The 21,100-nt window shown below is 42.8% G+C and overlaps 2 protein-coding genes across 4 annotated transcripts in view; both read left to right on the top strand.

The window, feature by feature from the left end:
- The window catches only part of LOC308658143 (maestro heat-like repeat-containing protein family member 1), a gene marked incomplete at both ends in the record, with an annotated part of 63,698 nt that overhangs the window by 10,118 nt on the left and 32,480 nt on the right, over positions 1-21,100 (top strand). The window contains 13 exons of the mRNA XM_081310770.1: positions 525-603; positions 1,132-1,242; positions 2,685-2,758; positions 3,953-4,069; positions 4,290-4,334; positions 5,160-5,304; positions 5,972-6,015; positions 6,761-6,920; positions 7,394-7,446; positions 8,036-8,140; positions 10,875-10,991; positions 20,443-20,565; positions 20,887-21,039. Of these exons, the coding sequence (XP_081166896.1) occupies positions 525-603; positions 1,132-1,242; positions 2,685-2,758; positions 3,953-4,069; positions 4,290-4,334; positions 5,160-5,304; positions 5,972-6,015; positions 6,761-6,920; positions 7,394-7,446; positions 8,036-8,140; positions 10,875-10,991; positions 20,443-20,565; positions 20,887-21,039 (1,326 nt within the window). The remainder of the gene's footprint in view (positions 1-524; positions 604-1,131; positions 1,243-2,684; positions 2,759-3,952; positions 4,070-4,289; positions 4,335-5,159; positions 5,305-5,971; positions 6,016-6,760; positions 6,921-7,393; positions 7,447-8,035; positions 8,141-10,874; positions 10,992-20,442; positions 20,566-20,886; positions 21,040-21,100) is intronic.
- TSPAN11 (tetraspanin 11) overlaps positions 1-21,100 on the top strand; it is a 750,083-nt gene that overhangs the window by 701,989 nt on the left and 26,994 nt on the right. The window lies entirely within an intron of this gene.

The raw sequence follows: 21,100 nt of genomic DNA, 5'->3' as shown, positions 1-21,100 counted from the left end.
GCTTGCCTTGTCTCTCTTCTTTAGAGATGATGACTTCCCCAGTTCGATTACCATCTCCACATGACAGGTGTCTTTCATGTGGTGTCTGTAGCTATTCACACCTTTGGCTTTCCTGGAGCAGGCAAATGCCTGGATTTTGGCTGCAGAAAAAGATATTCTTTGTTGGTAAATTGGATACATCGTATGTCTCCCAGGATGACAGGTCTTTGTTGCTTCCCCTAAAATCTGAGAAAAGGGCAGTAGGTTCAAGCCACTCCATCATGCCTATGGGAAATGCCAGGCTTTCTGTATTATGGAGTAGAGTAAGAAGACAACTGAACATTTGCAACAGGGTGATACCTTCCAGAGAATTAATTTGTTGGCTGATGTCTTCCCTCTGGAGCTAAGCATGTTTCTGAGTTGTATCTTCTGGTTTTCCTTCTTGCCAAATACCACACTTTCATGGCTTCATGCCTCAGTTTCCCCATCCATGTGTAGAGATAGTTTCAGTTCTTCCAGGTCTGACGGCCTTGGTTTTCCTACAGGTGAGTGAAAAAATCACCAACACAGATCCTCATTCTGTGCAGAACCACAACGTTTCCCTGAGGGCTTTCTCCCTGTTGAGTAAGTGAACACATTTCCTTCACCCCAGGTATGTGTGTCCTCACTTTTGTCTCTGGACTAGAGTGGGGGCCCATGTTCCCATGGGGGTGTGTGCTTCCATCCTTTTAGATAAGATAGAAAGTTAATCATGTGAGCTTTAGAATTTAATGACTCTGAAAGGGCATGGGCCTTGGTTCTCCTCCACTCTTTTCAATTCCATTCCCTGGAGTTGGGATTCAATTCCCTTTCTCCAGTGGTGAGCTCCAGCTCAGGAAGAGAATAATGTGATTATTACAGCACTGATGGGAATGATTGGTTTGCTGATCTATGGGGGGCAGGTGGTTGGTAGGACGGGGACAAGGTGTAGCTCAGGAAAAATATCTCCATGGCAAATCCTAGACAAATGCCTGTTTTCTTCTGCCTTCTTTTCTTCCTAGTAATGGGCCCTAATTTATTCATCCCATGTCTTGGGGTTTGCTGTGAATATGATTTATTCCTCCTTATAACTGCCACTTAAACTTACCCTTGATTACCTTGTATTTCTAATAGCCAAGTTGTACAATAATCAGATGGTATCTTTAATACGAAAGACCATGGAATCCAAGGATCCAGCCAGGGTTATGTCAGCCCTTCAGGTCTTCCAGGATGTATTCCATGTTGGTGAGTGGGAATGGGGATGGTCCTGGGGCTTTAGGACTTGGTCTTTCCTAGGAAGGGGATGTCCTTTCTCAGGGAGACTGTCCAGTGAATTAGTTAAAAGGATGATTTTAAATTCAAAGTAAACTTAGTGTGTTCAATCTTGGCTTTGCATCTTACTAACTATGCAACCTTGGGCAGATTACATTTAATCTCTACCTCTATTTCCTCATTTTCAAAAATGGAGGTAAAAGTTATGTCTGTCTTCAGTGTTTTTTTAGTGAGGATTGAAGAGAAAACAGGTGAGCTGCTTAGAACAGCTACCATGCCATTGGTTTGAGTGGTATATGTATGATTTTCCAAGAGAGTTTCCCCTCCTATCAAGTGTTTTATGAATCTTTCACTGTGTGCTTAGCACAGTGCTAGGCACTGAGAATACACACATAAAACACATTTCCTGCTCCCAAGAAACTCACTATTGAACAGGTGGTATGGAGTATAAAACAATGCCAGAAAGTTCAGAGGTGAAATGATTGTTAGGAGAGCCTTAACCTTATCAGTGCATTAATCCTCTGATGGATTAACTGGTTGGTAACTGTAGGCAGGTAGTGTGTAGCTGGAAGAAGTAGGTCACTGGGATAGGTTTTTGGCATATGTATTTTGTTCCTGGTGAACAGAGCAACGTCCCCCCCCCCCGCCCCCACCACTGCACCACCCTTTGTTGCTATGTCCTGAGCTGTTTTGCTTTGCCACATGCTTCTGCCATGATGTTCTGCCTCACCTGGGGCCCAGAGCTATGAAGTCGGCAATCTAAGGACTGAGACTTCCAAACCTTGACCCCCAAATAGACTTTTTCTCCTCTAAAAATGTTTTTGTCAGGTCTTGTGGTCACAGTGACAAAAATCCTGACTAAAATAACAGAGAAGATGAGGATTTTCCCACTGGGAAGTAATGCAGGACAGTATGTACTCCGTTACTGAAATGAATGTTGGCAGGGTATGACAGGGATACAGAGAAGGGATCTATCAGGGTAGCTGGGAGGGGCTTTATGTAGGTAATTTCACTGAAAACAGAGAAGGAAGGAGATTGCAACAGTATATCAGGAGAGGGAATTCACCTCAAAGAACAAAGGTCAAAGTTGTAAAGGTTGAGGTGGAAGAGGTGGGGTAGAACAGCTTGGCTGGGGAGATGAATTTGTATGTTTAGCCATGGAAGATTGGAAGGAATGGGGCTTAGATACCAGCTGGATGAAAGTACTGTTTCAGATCACTTTTAAGTCCAGGCTAATCATTTTCAGGGTGCTTAGGAGTCAAGGGAGGGCTGAGATGCCTTCGGAGACTCCACCTAGCCTTGGAGGCCAGTACTGTGCCTGGAATTCTTCCCATTTGTCTTCTTATCTTTCTCCAGAAACAGAGGAGGAGGGGGGAGGAAGCTGACCTCTAGCTGCATGTATGTGTTTTCTCTAGTGTCCCAGACAGAGAAACTGCGGAGTGAGGTGATAAATTCTGTCATCATCGTGATACAGGAGGATTTCAAGCCAGTGAGCAGAGGATGAATGTTTGTCCTGGGAGGGCCATTGCTTTCTTGAGCCTTTAAGATGGTATAAAATGGAGAGGGGGAGGGCGATGGGAAATGAGGAAGGTCTCACAGCCAGTCCAGTTCTGTCCTGAGACCTCTGTCCTTGGGTTACACTGAAGTTTTTCAGAGCCTGAGAAGGAGTTGAGAAATGGGCAGTACTTAACAGCCTTTTTCTGAACCGTTTCTGTGGGCAGCAGTGTGGTGTCTCCAGTGTGGTGGGGACACAGCTCTAAATGACATTAATTTAGATCCCTGAGAACACACAACTGCTGTTTTGTTTTGAGAGAAAATCTCCATATCATGACTGGGGTGGGATCCTGACAAGCTGTATTTTGAACAAGCTCCACTGCCAGGGCTGGAAGCAGCAGAGACTCCCAGTTCTGGATTGAGCAGGACAGAGCACTGAGGTGGCTGAAGCAGGGACAGCGGTTTTGAGTAGCAAGTGGAGAATAATGACACTATCCTAAAAAAGAGAGGCCTAAATCCCTAGAAGATTAATGTATAGGTGGGGTCTTGAGGGTGGGCTGTCAGCAGTGATAGATTCATCCCTGGCTTTACCTTGGAAGGCCACAACATAGGAACCTTCCTGAACTCAGATTCGTCCCCTCCCTAACACTCCTGCCATTTTCAGTGTCTCTGGGGACAAAAAGTACTTAGCATTCTATAGGAGGATGATAGAATTGAAGTGGGTTGAAACTTCAGGACAGAGTACTAAAGTGGTCAGGTTCATTGGCAGGTGGTCTGTCATGACCATTGAGTCAACAGAAGAGTCACACTGGGCTTGGAGTAGGGAGATTTGAGAAGGGAGATTTGAGTAGGGAGATTTGAGTAGGGAGATTTGAGTAGGGAGATTTGAGTAGGGAGATCTGAGTAGGGAGATTTGGAGTAGGGAGATCTGGAGTAGGGAGATTTGAGTAGGGAGATCTGGAGTAGGGAGATTTGAGTAGGGAGATTTGGAGTAGGGAGATTTGGAGTAGGGAGATTTGGAGTAGGGAGATTGAGTAGGGAGATTTGAGTAGGGAGATTTGAGTAGGGAGATTTGGAGTAGGGAGATCTGGAGTGGTTCTCTGTGTCCTCACTGGAACATGAGGGATCTGTCAGCCACCCCTGAGATATCAATCCCAGTCTTGCCCTGTGATGGTCTGTGCCCCCACAGGTGCGTGGAGCCCTCCTGAACTTCATTGAGACCCTGAGCCAGTATGACTACTTAACCCTGTCCCAGGGGAACGTGGTCATTGACTACCTCATCAAGCTCAGCCAGTCCAACTCCTCAGTGAGTACAGGCCAGAGGCAAGGGAGGGCACCGAAGGGAAACAAGCCTCAGGGCGGCAGAAAGAAAAAAAGGACAGGGTTAAAAACACCAGGGCAAGAAGAGGGAGGGACAGCTGGCAAGATGTGGAGGAGCTTCGGTGCCTAGGACCCTGATCAGGGAGGAAGCCAGTAAAGGCCTCACATTGACTTCAGATTTCAACTTTTTCCTTTTCTTATCTCAGAATGAAGAGGATATTCGAATAATGTGCTTCAAAATCCTACAGATGGTACAGCTAAATGGAGTCAAAGGGCTTTTTTTCCTCTTCTACTGGCTTCCAGATCACTACTCTGCCCCATCTTCCACTCCCCCTCCATCTTATTCCTTGTTCTGTCTTTCCCATTCCTCACTACCTCCATCTATTCCCCTCAGGTGCTGGGGCCCCCTTTGAGAAGCAGCTTGGCAGAGTACAAGGAGGACATTGGGCAGCAAGACTGGAGGCCTGAGTCTGAGTCTTACTGCTGGTTTCTAGTTGTAGAGTCTTGAGCAAACTGCTCTCAGGACCACACTCTCTCCTTCTGTAATAAAAGGGGAGATCATGTGCCCGGCATGCTCACAGAACCTCCAAGTATTCATGGCTGCCTTTAGGCACTGACTCGTGGATCAGAACTGAGAAGAGGGGCCAGGAGGGAAAACAGTTGTGATTTATGGTCCTCCCTGGATTTGTAGTCCTTCTCACTCTTGAAAAGCTCGTCTCCTGACCATTAGCATTTTTTTTCTGCATCTGGAATGTTTCCCCATGAAGGCAACTAAAAGTCTCATAGTTCCAGATTTCACAAAGCCCCTCTATGTAATCATTTCCTTCCTAGTGTTATTTTAACAGCACCTCAGTTACATTTCACTAATATCAGCTGAAAGGGGGAAGAAGAGAGGGTAAAAGGGAGGGAGAGAAGGAGCTAGGGAAGGAAGACAGAATATGGTTGAATGGGAGGGATGCTAGGTGTACGTACAGATCTCAAATACCCCTCTAGGAAACCAGGAAAGGAATACAAGATATATATGATTGGGGCTGCCTTGCTCTTGGTGTTGAAGCTCTGGGCATGTCCCTTGCCAGGTGTCCTTGCCCATACTGATTACCTTGGTGTGTCATCCCAGCAACATCTTGGCCTTTGTGACTCTGAGTAAGGCAGCCACAGAGATAGCTCTAAAGGCACGGACCCTGGGCCAGGTCCCCTACCTCAGCAACTTCCACCTCATGCGTGAGTACAGGGGAGGGGCAGCCTCTGGACAGGTGGCATCTGTAAGCATCCAGGCAGGGACAGGCCTGGTGGGGTGGGAGGCAGCTGAGACCCTGTGGGGGTGGCAGGTGGAGGAGGGAGGGGTGCAGAACTATGATGTGGGTAAGGCTGCATTGGGGACTTGGCCCAGGCATGAGTGAGAAAGCAGAGGGTCGGGGCAACAGCCTGAGACCTCTTGGCCCCTTATGATCCACAAGGGGCCTCCTCTGAAAGAGAAGCAGCCCTGGACACAGTTTCTTCCTGCCACTAGTCTTTATTTTGAAGCACCGGAGTCAAGATGTGAAAACACTGTTGGTTAATTATAAAGTCATGGGTCCACAGGCATTCCTGATCCTTTGTTTTCCCTTGGCCCTGATTTGGAGACTTACCCCATACTTACCCCATCTCTGACCTGTAGTCCTGGTGGAGTTAGGGATGGGGTAAGGGTGTCATTCAGCTCATTATTATTTTTATTTTTAAATTGAATATACTGTTTGATTTTTTTCCCTTTTCTGAGTCAAAAATGTCACAAGCATTGGACAATGCACTGGCATTGATGCTCCTTCTCCACTTTGCATTTTTTCCTCCTGTGTGGCTCTGATGGTGGCTGCCAGTGCACTGACTCTGTACCCTTCCTTTATCTTCTCAGCTAACCAGGTCGTCTCCCCTCAGAAACTACTGACCTATCTTGTGGTAAGTGATGCTGGGATGAATATTCTTGTCTCCATCTATTCATCCACACACCATCACTCATCTGTCTGTCCGTCCATCTAGTCATCCCTAAATAGTTTGAGAACTACTCTACTCTAAGTGTTATGCTGGATATGGAATAAAGAGGTAAGGCCAAGGATCATGGCAGTCCCTGGGAGATGCAGTCTTGGCCAAGAGCATGAAAGAGGGAACTGGAGCTTAAGTGGTAGGACATGGAGCCTGGGAACTGAAGGTAAGATGCAAAATGCCTGACCTGTCTCCTCTGTGGCTCAATGGCGAACCTATTTCTGTTGACCTTGGATAAGTGCACATGCCTTTCTGGATGCCATTTTTCTCAATAAGTGCGTTTTGTATCCCTGTCTGCTCACCACTGTGACAGACATTATGAATATTTGGAGGGATGGAGGGACCAGATACAGACCTGCCTTTGAGGTGTTCACAGTTGTAATGAGGGAGACAAATGACAATAATCTAGTCATTACAGATCAGTGTAATAAGTATATCAACAGGAACCTACAGATTCAGTGGGGTCTTAGCAGAGTAATGGGCCAATTTGGCCCCCCGGAGTCATGGCAGAAGAGGTTTTATTTGAGGGCATTTTGGAGAACATGTTTAACAAGTGGGGAAGGTCTCAGCTTCAGATCTATCCTTCTGTGGTTTTATTCTAATTTTCTTCCTTCTCTTAAATTTTTTTCTCTGCCTCCTGTTTGCTTTTCTTGTTTCTCAGTTGCTTTCCCTGAAGCCTTACAGAGAAAAGGAGTTTGGTGTGAGCTCCTTAAGGCTCTTATATGCCTTGCATCCTATCACTTCCCTGCATCCTGTTATCAACTCAGATGTGGGCCAGGTTTGGAAGAAGGAGATACCCCAGATGTTGCAGATCCTGGATGGTGAGGGGTGTGCTGGGAGTGTGGAGGGATGGAGCTGGGGCAGTGGGGGAAACTCCAGAAGGGTTGGAGTCACAAGGAATAGGAAGGATCCGGTTAGGGTTGAGGAAGTGTGGGAATAGCTGCTTTTCGCCTAGTGGATGTGATGTGTGATGCAAATTCTAGTTCAGAGTTCTGTATCTCTAGAGTTCCAGAGTGACTACTGCTCCTTCATGTTGGTGGAGGATTAGGGGAGAGTGTGATAGGCTTTAAGACAGACCCAGGTTTGCATCCTTGCTCTGACAGACACCGACCAGCTATGGGTGTCTGACCTTTGGGATGTCACTCATCTGTTGGGGCCTCATGAAGTGGGCTAGCAGTTGTCTTGCTGGGTTGTAGTGAGTGTGAGATGAGAGGTAGAATGTTCTGATGTTGGCACTTTTTCCCTGACTGGGGCCTTCTGATCTGGTGGGCACCACTACTGTCATCTTTTCCAGATAATACTGAGAAGACCCTGAATCAGAAGGAGTGGGAGGAAAGACTCCTCCAGGTGAGGCCCTCCCCGAGAGACACCTCCCTCCACCCAGTGAGGTTCCCTCTTCAGCATCCTGGGGGAGGAGAGGATCTGGGAACACCACGGCTAAGGCTACAATCATGGAACCTCCGTGACCAAGGGAACTTTGTCTGGCCATTCATGCTGCCTGGTCTCTATATTGGAGCCTCTGATGATACTCTTAAGCCTTGACCCACTTTTCATGTCCCCACAAGGCCCAACCTTTGGTGAAGAGCAAGGAAAGACCCCTGATTGTGTGTCCTTGGGCAAGTCATTTAGCCTCCCCCAGACTACTGCCTCTTCATCTGCAAACTGGAAATGATCATTGCTATTTTGCACAGTTCAATAGGGTGATAAAGGAGAGGGCCTTGTGACCTGGAAGGGCCTGCTTCATATACGACTTGTCATGACCATTATTCTAGTGTTGTTGTTGAGTCCTCGATCAAGCCGGACCCCATTTTTAATTTTTCTCTCTATATTTCCAGAGAGTGCCCTTGACTCTTGGTTTTGTCTCACCCCACTTCTATGAGGCAGAAAAACTTACCCACCTTTCCTTGTGGCTCTCTCCTCCCTTCCTCTTTCTCAGTTTTCAGGTCAGTCATTAGTGGCCATCAATGATGATGACTGGCTGGAAAAACTCGCCAAAACCATCTTGGAGAAGATAAATTACTTTAATGATGAGGAGGAGAAGGTAGGTATGTGTGTGTGATTGGGGTGAGAGTTGTAAGGGAAGCAGGTGGGGGTGTGGGGGTAGGGGAGGAGCCTGGTGGGAAGGGCTATAGAAATGCTCAAGAAGGGTAGGTCTTGGGAGCAAGAGTAAAATGGTGTCCCTGGGTCCCGCGGAACTGAGGAATGGGGAAGATCACCCTGGAATGGCAATAGCATGAAAGTATCTCACATTTGCTTAGTGTTTTAGGCTTTATTTTCTGTTGTCTTAATGGAACCTCCCAGCAATTCTGAACAGAATAGAGCTGGTACTTGGGTGCAATGGAAAGATTATTGACCATAGAGTCAAACTTAAGCAAGTTAATTCAAACTATTTGAGGATGCAGCACATGGCTTGAGGACTGTGCTTGGTGTTAGGATCCACAGCTGATTGAGATAGTGGGGCACCTTTCCCTTATGGTGCTTGGGTCTGCGATGGCAAAGGCCTGGGTCCTGACCCTGGCTGTTTGAAGTGTTCTGGGTATCATGTGTCTTAACCTGTTTAATCTAACTCGCCCACTTGGGAAATGGCAAAAATAACCTCTACATCCTAGGAGGATTGAAAAAGAGCAAACATGGGGTTCCTGAGAAGATACTTTGTTATCTCAAAAGGCTAAACAACCCAGAATCCAGGGGTTTTATAGTCCTAAGCAGATTTTTGTACAATTGGCATTTGAATCTAAGTTCTTTGATTTTTTATTTTGTTTTCCTGTCCCTGAGCAATACTTTATTTCAGCTTAGGAGTCTCCAGGCAAGACACCTGCCTCACTTCCAGGACCCTAAGTATTGGCAAATATTTACAAAGCACCTACAAGGTGCACTGCATTGTGGATGGTGGCTTAGGGATGCAACATGACACAAGCAGGAATTCTTATCTTACAAATTTAGTTACTAGAAATATGTACTAGGTACCCACAATGCAGCAAGCCCTGTTAGGCCCAGATTCCTCATGTGAAAGACAGGTCCTGTCTTTAGGAAACCATGTCTACTTGAGGGATTGATCTGAAGAGGGGAGTGAATGTGTGGCCTATGAAGAGGGACAAAGCAGCTTTCCTGGAGATGATCCACAATCTTGATTTCCTTGTGGTTGTCCCAGGTATTTTTTAGTTGGTGTATTACAATTATAGATAGCAGTGGATTTTGTTGTCACATATTTGCACATATGCATAATATAAAATATAATTTGTTCACTTTCATTAGGGTTAGTCCCAGGTTTAGCACTGAAAGCCCAGGAAAGGCCTTGGTCCTGGGCAAACTGGGAAGATGGGCCACCTTGCAGAGGAAGATGAGTAGTAATTGCCAACTAAAATCAGTGACTTAAGTTAGGTGATAGAAGCAGAGACTGAGGTGTTAAGAGTCTTGTGTAAGTGATCTATCATGTTGGTGGGAATTTTACCCTTGGGAGAAGCTGGAGTAGAGTTCAGGAAGCTAGATGGGGAAGGACAGAAGCCCTACAAGGACCTGGTCCAGCCTCATGGAAAGTCTTTGGTATAAATTGCACTGCAGAGTCTTTCCTGCCTAGAGGCAAGCAAGGGGGCTTTGTGCCTTGGTCCCTGCCTGTCTCTCTGCTCTTAGCTTCAGGCTTCCATGGTTAGGAGGAGACTATGTAAGAAGACGGAGGAATGCAACTCCAAGGCTCTACTGGGCACAGAGGCCCATATTAACCTTGGGAATGATGGGAGAAGTCTACAGGCAGAAATTGGTCTGCAGCCAGTCACAGGGAAAGTGCTCTCAAGGGAGCCAACAGCACAGGATAGAGCGGGGAAGAGGTTCTGGCAAGACATTCAGGCATCAAGGGGGACATTTGCATGCATGCTGTTCAGGCTCTGCATAGGCACTGGTGACCAACAAGATAGACAATGCATCTGAGCTTTATTCTGGGCAGAGATCTGGGTTGGGGAGAGACAGGAGTAAACCAAGCAAATACATGAGCAGGATTGCTAGTGACTGATGAGATTCTTAAGGAAATGAAGAGTATGGTGCACTGGAGGGGACCTTAAGGGGAGGTCATGGAAGGCTTGGGGCTAACATGAGTGAAAGAAGAATGAGACAGCATTTTAAGGAGTAAGGGAAGAGTGTACAGATAGAAAAAAATAGGAAATGCAAAGACACTAAGGTGGAAAGTAGAGGAGCACATAAATATGGGTATCCAAAGTGAATAGGGCAACCTAGTAAGCAAGGATAAAGATCATTGGATTGTATAGGAGGGAGGAAGAAATACTATGTAAACATACCTACTGGGCTGGGGATATAGCTCAGTTAGTAGAGTGCTTGCCTTGCATGCACAAGGTCTTGGGTTCAATTCCCAGCAGCACATACAAGCACACACAGACACACACAAGAAAAGAAAGAAAGAAAACATACTTTCCATTATGCAATTTTGATTTATTAAACATGCAAATTTAAGGAACTGTATTCCCCACATGGAAGTGGGAAGTTTGTGGATCAGGAAGTTTCTTAAGATGGGATGCTCCCTTCCCTAAGAGACTGAGAAATGAGATATACAACTTTTCTTCCCTTCAGCTTTAGCTGCTGTACTATGAGACTGCTATCTTATCCATACTTGCACCCTGACCCTGAGGACCAAGAAGGCTGGTGGGGAGGTTGGGAGAGAAGGGGAGAATGGTTTGGCTGACAGTTCTTATCTCTGAAATGACTGTTCCCTTGGTTACTCCAACTTCATTCCAAGCTTTGATGACTTGCCCTCCCATCCATCCCAGGCTTTCCTATATAAATTCTTTGGCTTCACCCTGCGGACCTCAAGGAATCTTCAGCTGGTGAAGACCATGCTCTCATCCATCCTGAACAGTGCCCATGAGGAATTGCAGGAGAGAGAGGTGAGGCAGAGGACCCTGGCAAAAGGGGAACACTTTTCATTTTAGAGAGGAAAAGCCAGACTACCTGAGTTGCAATCTCAGTCGTGCGCCTTACTAGGTGTGTGCCTTTGGGTAAATTGCCAAATCTCTCTGTTCCTCTGTAAAATGAGGCTATGGTACCTTCCTCCTAGGATATTTTTGTAAAAGCTTTTTGTTTTGAAATAATTTCATATTTGCAGAAAATTTATCAAAGAAAACCAAACAATAGTATAAAGAATTTCTATATATATCCTTCTTTCAGATTTCCCAAAGTGTAACATTTTCCTTTGTATTATCATCTATCTCTTTTCCTCATATATATGTATTTATAAACATACATATTTATTATTTTATGAATCATTTCAGGGAATTGTGTGATGCTCATTTACCTCTAAATACTTCAGTGTATATTACCTACAAACAAAAATTTTCTCAGATATAGTCACAGTGAAAAATCAAAATCAGGAAATTAACATTGCTATAGTATCATTATCTAATTTTTAGACCCAATTCAAAAATTGCCAATTGTTCCACCAATATTATTTTTTTTCCTTTCTTTCTTTTTTTTTGGGGGGAGGGGTCTCCCTAAAATACTGAGGATGTCCTTGTGATTCTCCTGCCTCACCCTCCCCAGTTGCTTCACAGAGTAACCTTAATAAGGGCTCATGGTGGTGGTTGAGACTACTGCTGCTTGGGCTGGTGGGGATAGTATAGTTGGAGGGAAGCAGGTCTTTCCACAGAATAATTTTCACCAAGCTGAGAGTGGAGAGAAAAAAAGAACTTTGGGGCATGTCTGGAGAGCAGTCGTTTTCTGGTTTCACTGGAATGCAGAGTTAAAGACAGGGAAGTGAAAGTTATCCTCTGCCAATACTTGGGAACAGAATGGATGCAGGGAATAAAGATAAGAGCAAGGTGAACGCCTCAGATGGTTCCTGGGTTTCTGGTGTCCCAAGTTGGGAGATTCGTAGTATTTTTGGTGGGAGTGAGGAATTCAGGAGAAAATGAGGGAGCAAATTGATGTAGTTGACTTTTGACAGAAGGCATTGGGGTCCCCATGGTATAGCCAGATAGGAGGGGCTAGTAGCCAAGGAGATAATGGATCTCTGATCTGGGCTGGACATCTGGATTTGGGAGCCATTATACTTTCCTGTGTGTAAGATGGGGATGATAATGTCTACATGAAAGCCTTAGTGTGAGGATCATTGAGATAACATGGGTAAGGCTGGCACAAACTTAAGTACAGATATGGGCAAATGAGCATGGATGACAATGACCATGATGAGTAGAAGCTGATAGCTAAGGAGGACCTGAGAAGAGAGACTCAAGAGAACCCTTTCAATATGCTCAAGTAGTCCTTGTTTTATAACTAGGAAAAATTTTTCCTTTATCTGTTTGGAGGTCAATGGTCTATACATCTGAATAATTCTTTTCTGGGGCAAGGGTTCCTGATCTCTGTTTCCCATTCTGCCTCCTCTTAATGGTGGCTCCACCTATAGTAAGAGCAAAATAACTAGCTGGTTGGTAAATAGTTGGCATCTGTATCTCTGTATTGGTAGTGATCCTTGTGAGTGAGATCTAGGGAAAGCAAACATTTAAATCAAAAGAGTCTGCCATGAGACAAAGGGATTTGAATTAGATTGTGACCCCACAACTGACCAGTCACCCCATTAAATCAATGTGGCCTCTTCCAACCTCTAGATAGCAACAAATTAAATGAGAGGGACTAAGTACCCCTGCAGTGGGATTTCTTAAGAATCCATCTAGAGATAACTTGTAGAGGGGTCAGTACTAGTTGAAAGTTGTTCAAACTCCTTCTCTGCACTGCCAACAAGGGAAGTGGGATGGTACAGCCTGACCCGAGAAGTGCTTACTCAGTCCATCACTCTGCATAGCTTCTGCAGGAGCCAGGGAGCTGGAGAGAGACTGAGCAGAGAATGCTTGCAATTTGTGAGAAGTGAGATCTCAAATCCAAGTGGCAAAGCAGTTTTGGTCTTAGTAGAGGAAAGGAGAGCAGTCAGGATTGCTTAGGTTGTTGGGAGGAATGGTGAGAAGTTGTCTGTGCCTAGAAGCCTAGAGGGACTGTTCCCCTGATTGTGGTTGCAGTCTGCATGGGCCCTGTCATGGAGGGAAGCTTCCTGGATATCTAGTGGCATAGAGGGATGGTTTCCAGATTGTGGCAGCAGCCTGTAGAAGGCCATGATGAGAAGTTGCCTGAGTACCTAGGAAGCTCAAAAGAAAGGGTGCCCAGATCATTACCATAGCCAGTAGAAGGTCAGTCAAAGCAGAAATTTGCCTGGGTCCAAGGCAGCAGAGAGTGATGGCTTCTTGCTTGACTGGGCTCCCAGCCTGACCCATGGTGGCAACTGGTGAGTGATAGGGCACTATTTGGGACACTGGCTGGACCATGCCTCAGTCATTCAGCAGAGGGAATCAACACTTGCCATTCACAATCTGGGGCAGTAGAAGTTGGAACCCAGGTGAACCAGTTGAATATCTTTACTCAATACTAAAGACAGTATCTCAGTGAGCTATGTTGGCCAAGAAGAATGTGTCTACACCACAGATCACCTGTACAGAATCCACAACTGCAGGACCTATGCTTATAGATAGCCACCAGTCTCTACCACGAAAAGGATCCTGTGAGAGAGGAATGGGTACATAGTGACCCACAGTAATCAGGACAGCAAAGAACCCTGCATCCTGAACTACTGTACACAATAGAAATAATCAACAGACACTGCACCCTCTGAGTAGCAAGCCACAGGTCCCTGAGCTGTCAAACCAGAACTAGCTGGTGGGAGGTCCATAGCAACTATGAGAATGGCCCCTGTGTCCCAGTATCTGTGGAGGGATCCAGCGCCAAAGACTGACAGATGTCTTCTAAATGTGCCAAATTCTAATGAAATCCAAATCCAGATTCAAAAAGAATTTTCTTTTTTTTGATGGGGAAGGAGTTACTGGGGATAGAATTCAGGGGCACTCAACCACTGAGCCACATCTCCAGCCCTATTTTGTATTTTATTTAGAGACAGGGTTTCGCTGAGTTGCTTAATGCCTCACCATTGCTGAGGCTAGCTTTGAACTCTTAAGAGAAAAAAAGCTCACAAAGGGGTCCCTTGTTTAAAAGAAGAAGTTATAACCATCCCAATAGATGGGCAAGCAATATGAAAAAGCAAGAGTAAAAACTGTCCCAGACAGGCCACAACATGACACACTATTGACTTTGTTGACACCACAGTGGAGAAATGTCAGAGAAAGAATTTACAAATTTCACAGTTAAATTGTTCAGAGAGCTAAAAGAAGACATAAGGGGTAAAATTAGAAAATACAGGAAGTGAAAGATCACTTTAATAGAGATTCTGAAACAGAACCAAATACAAAATTCAGTGGAAAGCATCACTAATAGATCAGACCATTTTTAAATTGAAAAATGACAGCTGAATGCATTACAATTCATACAATTACACATATATACCACATTTTTTCGTATCTCTGTTTGTATATAAAGTATGTTGACACCCAATTTGTGTCTTCATACATGTACTTTTGATAATTATGTCCATCATATTCCGCCATCCTTGCCGATCCCCTGCCCCTCCCTTTCCTTCCCACCCCTCTCCCCTATCTAGAATTCATCTATTCCTCCCATGCTCTCCCTCCCTACCCCACTATGAATTAGCCTCATTATATCAGAGAAAACATTCGGCATTTGTTTTTTGGGATTGGCTAACTTCACTTAGCATTATCTTCTTCAACGCCATCCATTTACCTGTAAATGCCATGATTTTATTCTCTTTTAATGCTGAGTAAAATTCCTTTGTGTATATATGCTACATTTTTTTATCCATTCGTCCACTGAAGGGCATCTAGGTTAGCTCCACAATTTAGATATTGTGAATTGTGCTGCTATAAACATCAATGTGGCTGTGTACCTGTAGTATGCTGTTTTTAAGTCCTTTGGGTATAGTCTGAGGAAAGGGATAGCTGGGTCAAATGGTGGTTCCATTCCCAGATTTCCAAGAATAGATCAGACCATTTTGAAAGTATATTTTCAAAGTCTTGGATGAGACAAAGCATATAATCATTTTTTAATATTTATTTAATTATATTTTACTGTTTCTGAATGATCTTAGGGATAAAGATTGCAAGTGTCTCTTTTTTTTGGTACTGGGGACTGAAGTCAGGGGCACTCAACCACAGAGCTGCATCCCAGCTCTATTTTCTATTTTATTTAGAGACAGGGTCTCATTGAGTTGCTTAGCACCTCACCATTGCTGAGGCTGGCTTTGAACTCATGATCCTCCTGTCTCAGCCTCCTGAGCCACTGGGATTACAGGCATGTTCCACCATGCCCAGCCCAACCAAGATTTCTGTACCCAACAAAATTATGAAATAAAACCTCCCACAGAGACTAAAAACAATACATAACTGTAAAGTCTATAGTACAAACCCTACTTGATTAAATATTTCATGAAGAAGAAATGAAAAATAAAAATGAAGACCAGTATAGGAATAAATTATACTTGAAGAATCATCAAAGGAAATCAAATCTAAATTAAATATTCAAAGTAAATAAAAATGGCAGGAAATAAAAATCATATCTATAATAACATTGAATGTAAATGATCTAAACTCTAATCAAAAGACATAGATTAGCAGGTTGGATTAAAATTTAAAAAAGACCCAAAAATATGTTGTTTGCAGGAGACTCACTGACAAAGACTGAAGGTGAAAGATGGGAAAAGATACCCTGCAAATGGTAGCTGAAAGAAAGTAGGGGCAGCTACTTTCACATCAAACAAAGTGGACTTCAAGCCAAAATTAATCAGAAGAGACAAGAGGTCACTTCATACTGGTTAAGGGAATCGTCCAACAATAGGTATAATAATTGTAAATATTTATGCCTCAAACAGTAGAGCATCTACATACATAAAACAAACCCTTCAACACACCTCTCATTACTAAATAGATCATCCAAACATAAACCAAGATTCTTCAGAACTAAAAAAAATCCTACTAATCAAATGGACCTAATAGACATCTATAAAACATTTCATTCATCAATGACTAAACTTATTTTCAGCAGGGCATGAAATAATTTCTAAAATAGACCAGAATTTAGGTCACAAAGCAAATCTTAGCAAATACAGAAAAATAGAGATAATTCCTTACATCCTATCAGATCATAATGGAATGAAATTAGAAATCAATGACAAGATGAAAAACAGAAATCACTGTAACAATAGGAGGTTAAATAATACACTTTTGAATGATGAATGGGTAGCAGAAGAAATCAGAAGAGAAATTTTAAAAATTGAGAATAGTTATACAACATATTAAAATGGCACTATGAAGGCAGTTCTAAGTGGAAAGTTCATAGCATTGAGTTCATACATTAAAAAAAATAATCTAACATTATACCTCAAAACCCTGGAAAAAGAAGAAAAAACAAACACCCAAATCAGTAGAAGATAGGAAATAATTAAAATTAGAGCTGAAATCAATAAAATTGAGAATAAAAAATAGAGTTGGTTTTTTGAAAGGATAAACAAGATTGATAAACACCCATGGGCTGGGGTTGTGGCTCAGTGGTAGAGCACTTGCCTAGCATGTGCAAGGCCCTGAGTTCACTTCTCAGCACCACATAAAAATGAATAAATAAATAAAGGTATGGTGTTCAACTAAAACTAAAAAATGAAACATAAAAATATTTTAAAAATTGTTAAAACCCAAACTAATCAACAAAATTAGAGATGAAAAAGGACTCTATTGAAATCCAAAGGATCATCAGAGACAACTGTGAAATTTTTACTCCAATAAGCTAGAAAATCTTGAAGATCTGGACAAATTCCATGATCTACCCAAATTGAACTGGGAGGATACAGAAAACAGATGCTTCACATCTATCAAAAGCCTGAAAACAAAGAAAAGCTCAGCAATGGGCAGATTCTCAGCTAGTTCTACCAGACCTTTAAAGAAGAACTAATACTAATCCTCCTCAAATTATTATGAAATGGAAAAGGAGGGAACACTTCCAAATTCATTCTATGAAGCCTGATACCAATACCAGACAAAGACACATCAAGGAAAGAAAATTTCAAACCAATATCCTTGATGAACATAGATGCAACAACATACAAACAACAACAACAAAACATTTAAAAGATAGTGCACCATGATCAAGTAGGTTTCATTCCAGGATGCAAGATTGGTTCAATGTATGCAAATAAATAAATGCAAATCAATAAATCTACCACATAAATAGACTTAAGGACAAGAATCACCTGATTATCTCAATAAATGCAGAAAAAGGATTTGAAAGTACAGTACCAATTCATATTTAAAACTCTAGAGAAATTAGATATGGAAGGAATTTAACATTGTAAAGGCTATAGACAACAAACCCCCAAACCAACAACATACTGAATGGAGAAAACTGAAAGCATTTTCTCCAAAAACAGTGTCTCCAAAGACACTCTTACCACTCCTATTCAACATAGTCCTTGAAAGGAATTAAGAGCATATAAATAGGAAAAGAAGAGCTCAAATTGTCTGTTTGCAGATGACATCCTATATTTAGAAGATCCAAAAAACACTACCAGAAGATGTCTAGAGGTGATAAATTTAGTAAAGTAACAGGATACAAGATCATAATAAACCAATCACTTTACTATACTCTATGAGTCTGCTGAAAAAAGAAATCAGGAAAACAATCCTATTTACAATAACTTAAAAAAATCTAAGGAGGTGAAGGACCTCTACAATGAAAATTATAGAACACTGGAGAAAGAAATTGAAGACCTTAGAAGATGGAAAGAACTCCTGCGTTCTTGGATAGGCAAACTAATATTGTGAAAATGGCCATATTACCAAAGGTATCATACAAATGCAATGCAGTCCCCACCAAAATATCAATTACATCTTCCCTGCACTAGAAAAAGCAATTTTAAAACAAGAGACCCCAAATAGCCAAAGCAATCCTGAGCAAAAAGAGCAATGCTGGAGGCATCACAATGTAGGACCTCAAAATATACTACAGAGCGGTAGTAATAAGAGCAGCATAGTCCTGGCACCAAAACAGACATGAAGACCAATGAAATAGAACAGGGGACACAGAGACAAACCCATATAAATAGTTATTTGATATTAGACAAAGGTACCAAACACATATATTGGAGAAAAGATAACCTTTTCAACAGATGGTGCTGGGAAAACAGGAAATCCATATGCAGAAGAATGAAACTTGACCTCTGCACAAAAGTCAACTCAAAGTAGATCAAAGACCTGGAAATTAAACTAGGAACTCTACAACTGCTAGAAGAAAATGTAGGCCCACATTAAAAAGCTTCTGCACAGCAAAGGAAACAATGAAGAGAGAGCCTACAGAATGGGAGATCTTCATTACCTGCTCATTAGATAGGGCATTAATATCAAGAACATATAAAGAAATAAAAAACACCCCAAACTCCCAAATAACCCAATTAATAAATGAACAAAAGAACTAAACAGACACTTCTCAAAAGAATAAATACAAATGGTTGATAAATATATGAAAAAATTTTCAACATCTCTAGCAATTAAAAAAATGCCAATTAAAACTCCAGACAATTATAAAGAATACAAATGCTATTAAGTGTTGGTGAGGATGTAGGGAGAAAAGTACACTCATACATTATTGGTGAGAGCTCACATTTTAGTGCAACTGTTTTGGAAAGCAGTATGGAGATTCCTTAAAAACTAGGAATGGAACCACCATATGACCTAGCTATCCTGCTCCTTGGTATATATCCCAAAGATCTTAAATCAGCATAGTATAATGATGCAGCCACATCGATGTTTATAACAGCACAATTCACAATAGTCAAGCTTTGAAAGCAATCTACGTGCCTTTCAACAGATGAATGGATAAAGAAAATATCACACACACACACACACACACACACATGCTCACACACAATGGAGTATTACTCAGCAATGCGGAAGAATGACATTATGGCATTTGCTGGTAAATAGATGGAACTGGAAACTATCATGCTCAGTGAAATAAGCCAGACTCAAAAAGTCAATGGTAGAATGTTTTCTGTGATATTCAGAAACTAGTCTAAAATAAGGGGAAAAAAGGTAAAGGAAAAAGGGGAGATTCCATCAAAATAAAAGATAAATAGAGTAGATGAAAAGGATTGAGGGGGAGGGAGGAGAGATGGGATAAGGGAAGAACAGTGGAACGAATCTGACCTGATTTTCCTATGTACATATAGGAATGTACCACAGTGAATCTCACCATGATGTATATCCATAAGATATTAATAAAAAACTATAAGTAAATAGCAGAAAGATCAGTAGAATAGAGGAAAGGGAACAGGGTAGGGAGAAGAGAGAAAAGGGAACTTTTTGGGACTGAATTAGAGCAAATTATATTCCATGCTTTTATAATTATGTCAAGATGAATCATAATGTCATATATATGGTGGCATACCCTGAAATCCAAGTGATGCAGGAGGCTGAGGAAGAAGGATAACAAGTTCAAGGTCAGCCTCAGCAGCCTAGTAAGACCCTCAGCAACTTAGCTAAACCTCCTGTCTCAAAAGAACTGGGGATATAGTTCAGTGGCAAAGCACCCCTAGATTCAATTCCCAGTACTAATAAATATGTACATATATACAGTTCCTGGCACAGACTTCCCAGGCTTTCCTTCAAATTTCTGGTTCTGAGTTACGTGGTCAGTTCCCAGATAAATGCTTCCAGCTACACTATTTCCTGTTATTTGTCTTACCACTGTGTTACATACAAAGCATCCAGAATCCACTTTCTCCTCTCTTCTTTTCCCTCTGCCCATTCTGATTGGAGTGACTGCTGTTTTGTACTCTCCTACATGAGTCTGACATTCTCTGAAAGCATTGTCTATAAGGTTTCCCACTTCCATTTTCTCTAATTAGCTACTAATCCTGTTGATAATGTACCTCGAGTTTGTACTTCTCCTCTATTCCCACCTTAAACCAACCCTTCTCTGACTTACTAGTGCATAGAAGTTTCTCTCTAGTTGCTTTTCTTCCTTTTGGTACCAGGGATTGAACCCAGGGGTGCTTAACTACTGAGCAATATCCCCAGCATGTTTTTGTATTTTATTTAGAGACCGGTCCTCACTGAGTTGCTTAGTGCCTTGCCATTGCTGAGGCTGGCTTTGAACTTGCGATCCTCCTGCCTCAGCCTCCTGAGCCACTGGGATTACAGGTGTGCACCTGTCTGGCTCTAATTGCTTTTTGAATCACTTCTTGCTACAATGTTTGGCTCTCTGTCTGGATTTTGAACAGTGCAAGTCCAAAGGACCACATTTCCCTTCCCTCTCTCTTTCTCTCTCTCTAAATCTCTGATTCTGGAGAAGCACAGTAGAGGTGCTCAGCACATGGTAAATTGTGGCATGTCCCTGCTTTAGGGCATTGCTGTGGCGCTTGGCATTGTGTCCTTGGGACATCTGAAGATAACTCTGGATGAGCTGAAGGAATATAGTACTACACTCATGGACCAAGACACATCATCCATCCTCAAATTGATGAAGGTGATTACATTCCCATGGGCTCTACCAGCATCCCGCATCACCACAATTTCTCTACTTCTACCATGCCTTGTGATTCAACTATAAAGCCTGCATTTAACCTTAGGGCAGTTTTATCTTCTCTGTCCTTTTCCTTGCTCTCTTATGTCCATGTCTCAGGATCTGCTATCACCACTCATCCCCCCACTCCACCAAGTTGACCCTTCTATAGCTCTGTCTTCCCTTTGGGGCCCTCTGCACAATCTTTTCCTCTCTTGGCCTCAGTTTCCACATGAAGCAAGAGGACAAGGTGAACAGAAGGCAAGTTTCCCTTTTCCCCTACAGGAATATCAGCAGAGGGAGTGGGGGCTGGTCTGCAGCACCATCTGCTTAAGCTACGGCAAGATTATCTTAGAGAGCAAGGGAGCCATCTTCCATCATTTGGATACTATCCTGGCCTCGGTCCTACAGCACTACCACAACTGCATTGTGGAAAAGGTACTTCTTGATTCCTGTCCTTCACCCACATCCTATCCCTTCCTTTCTTTTCTCTTCCCCC

The sequence above is a fragment of the Spermophilus citellus genome (genome assembly GCF_964194105.1).
Source record: "Spermophilus citellus genome assembly, chromosome: 10".
NCBI classification, from domain to species: Eukaryota; Metazoa; Chordata; class Mammalia; order Rodentia; family Sciuridae; genus Spermophilus; species Spermophilus citellus.
The sequence above is the reverse complement of the archived record's forward strand: the minus strand, read 5'-3'. Positions and strand labels throughout refer to the sequence as shown.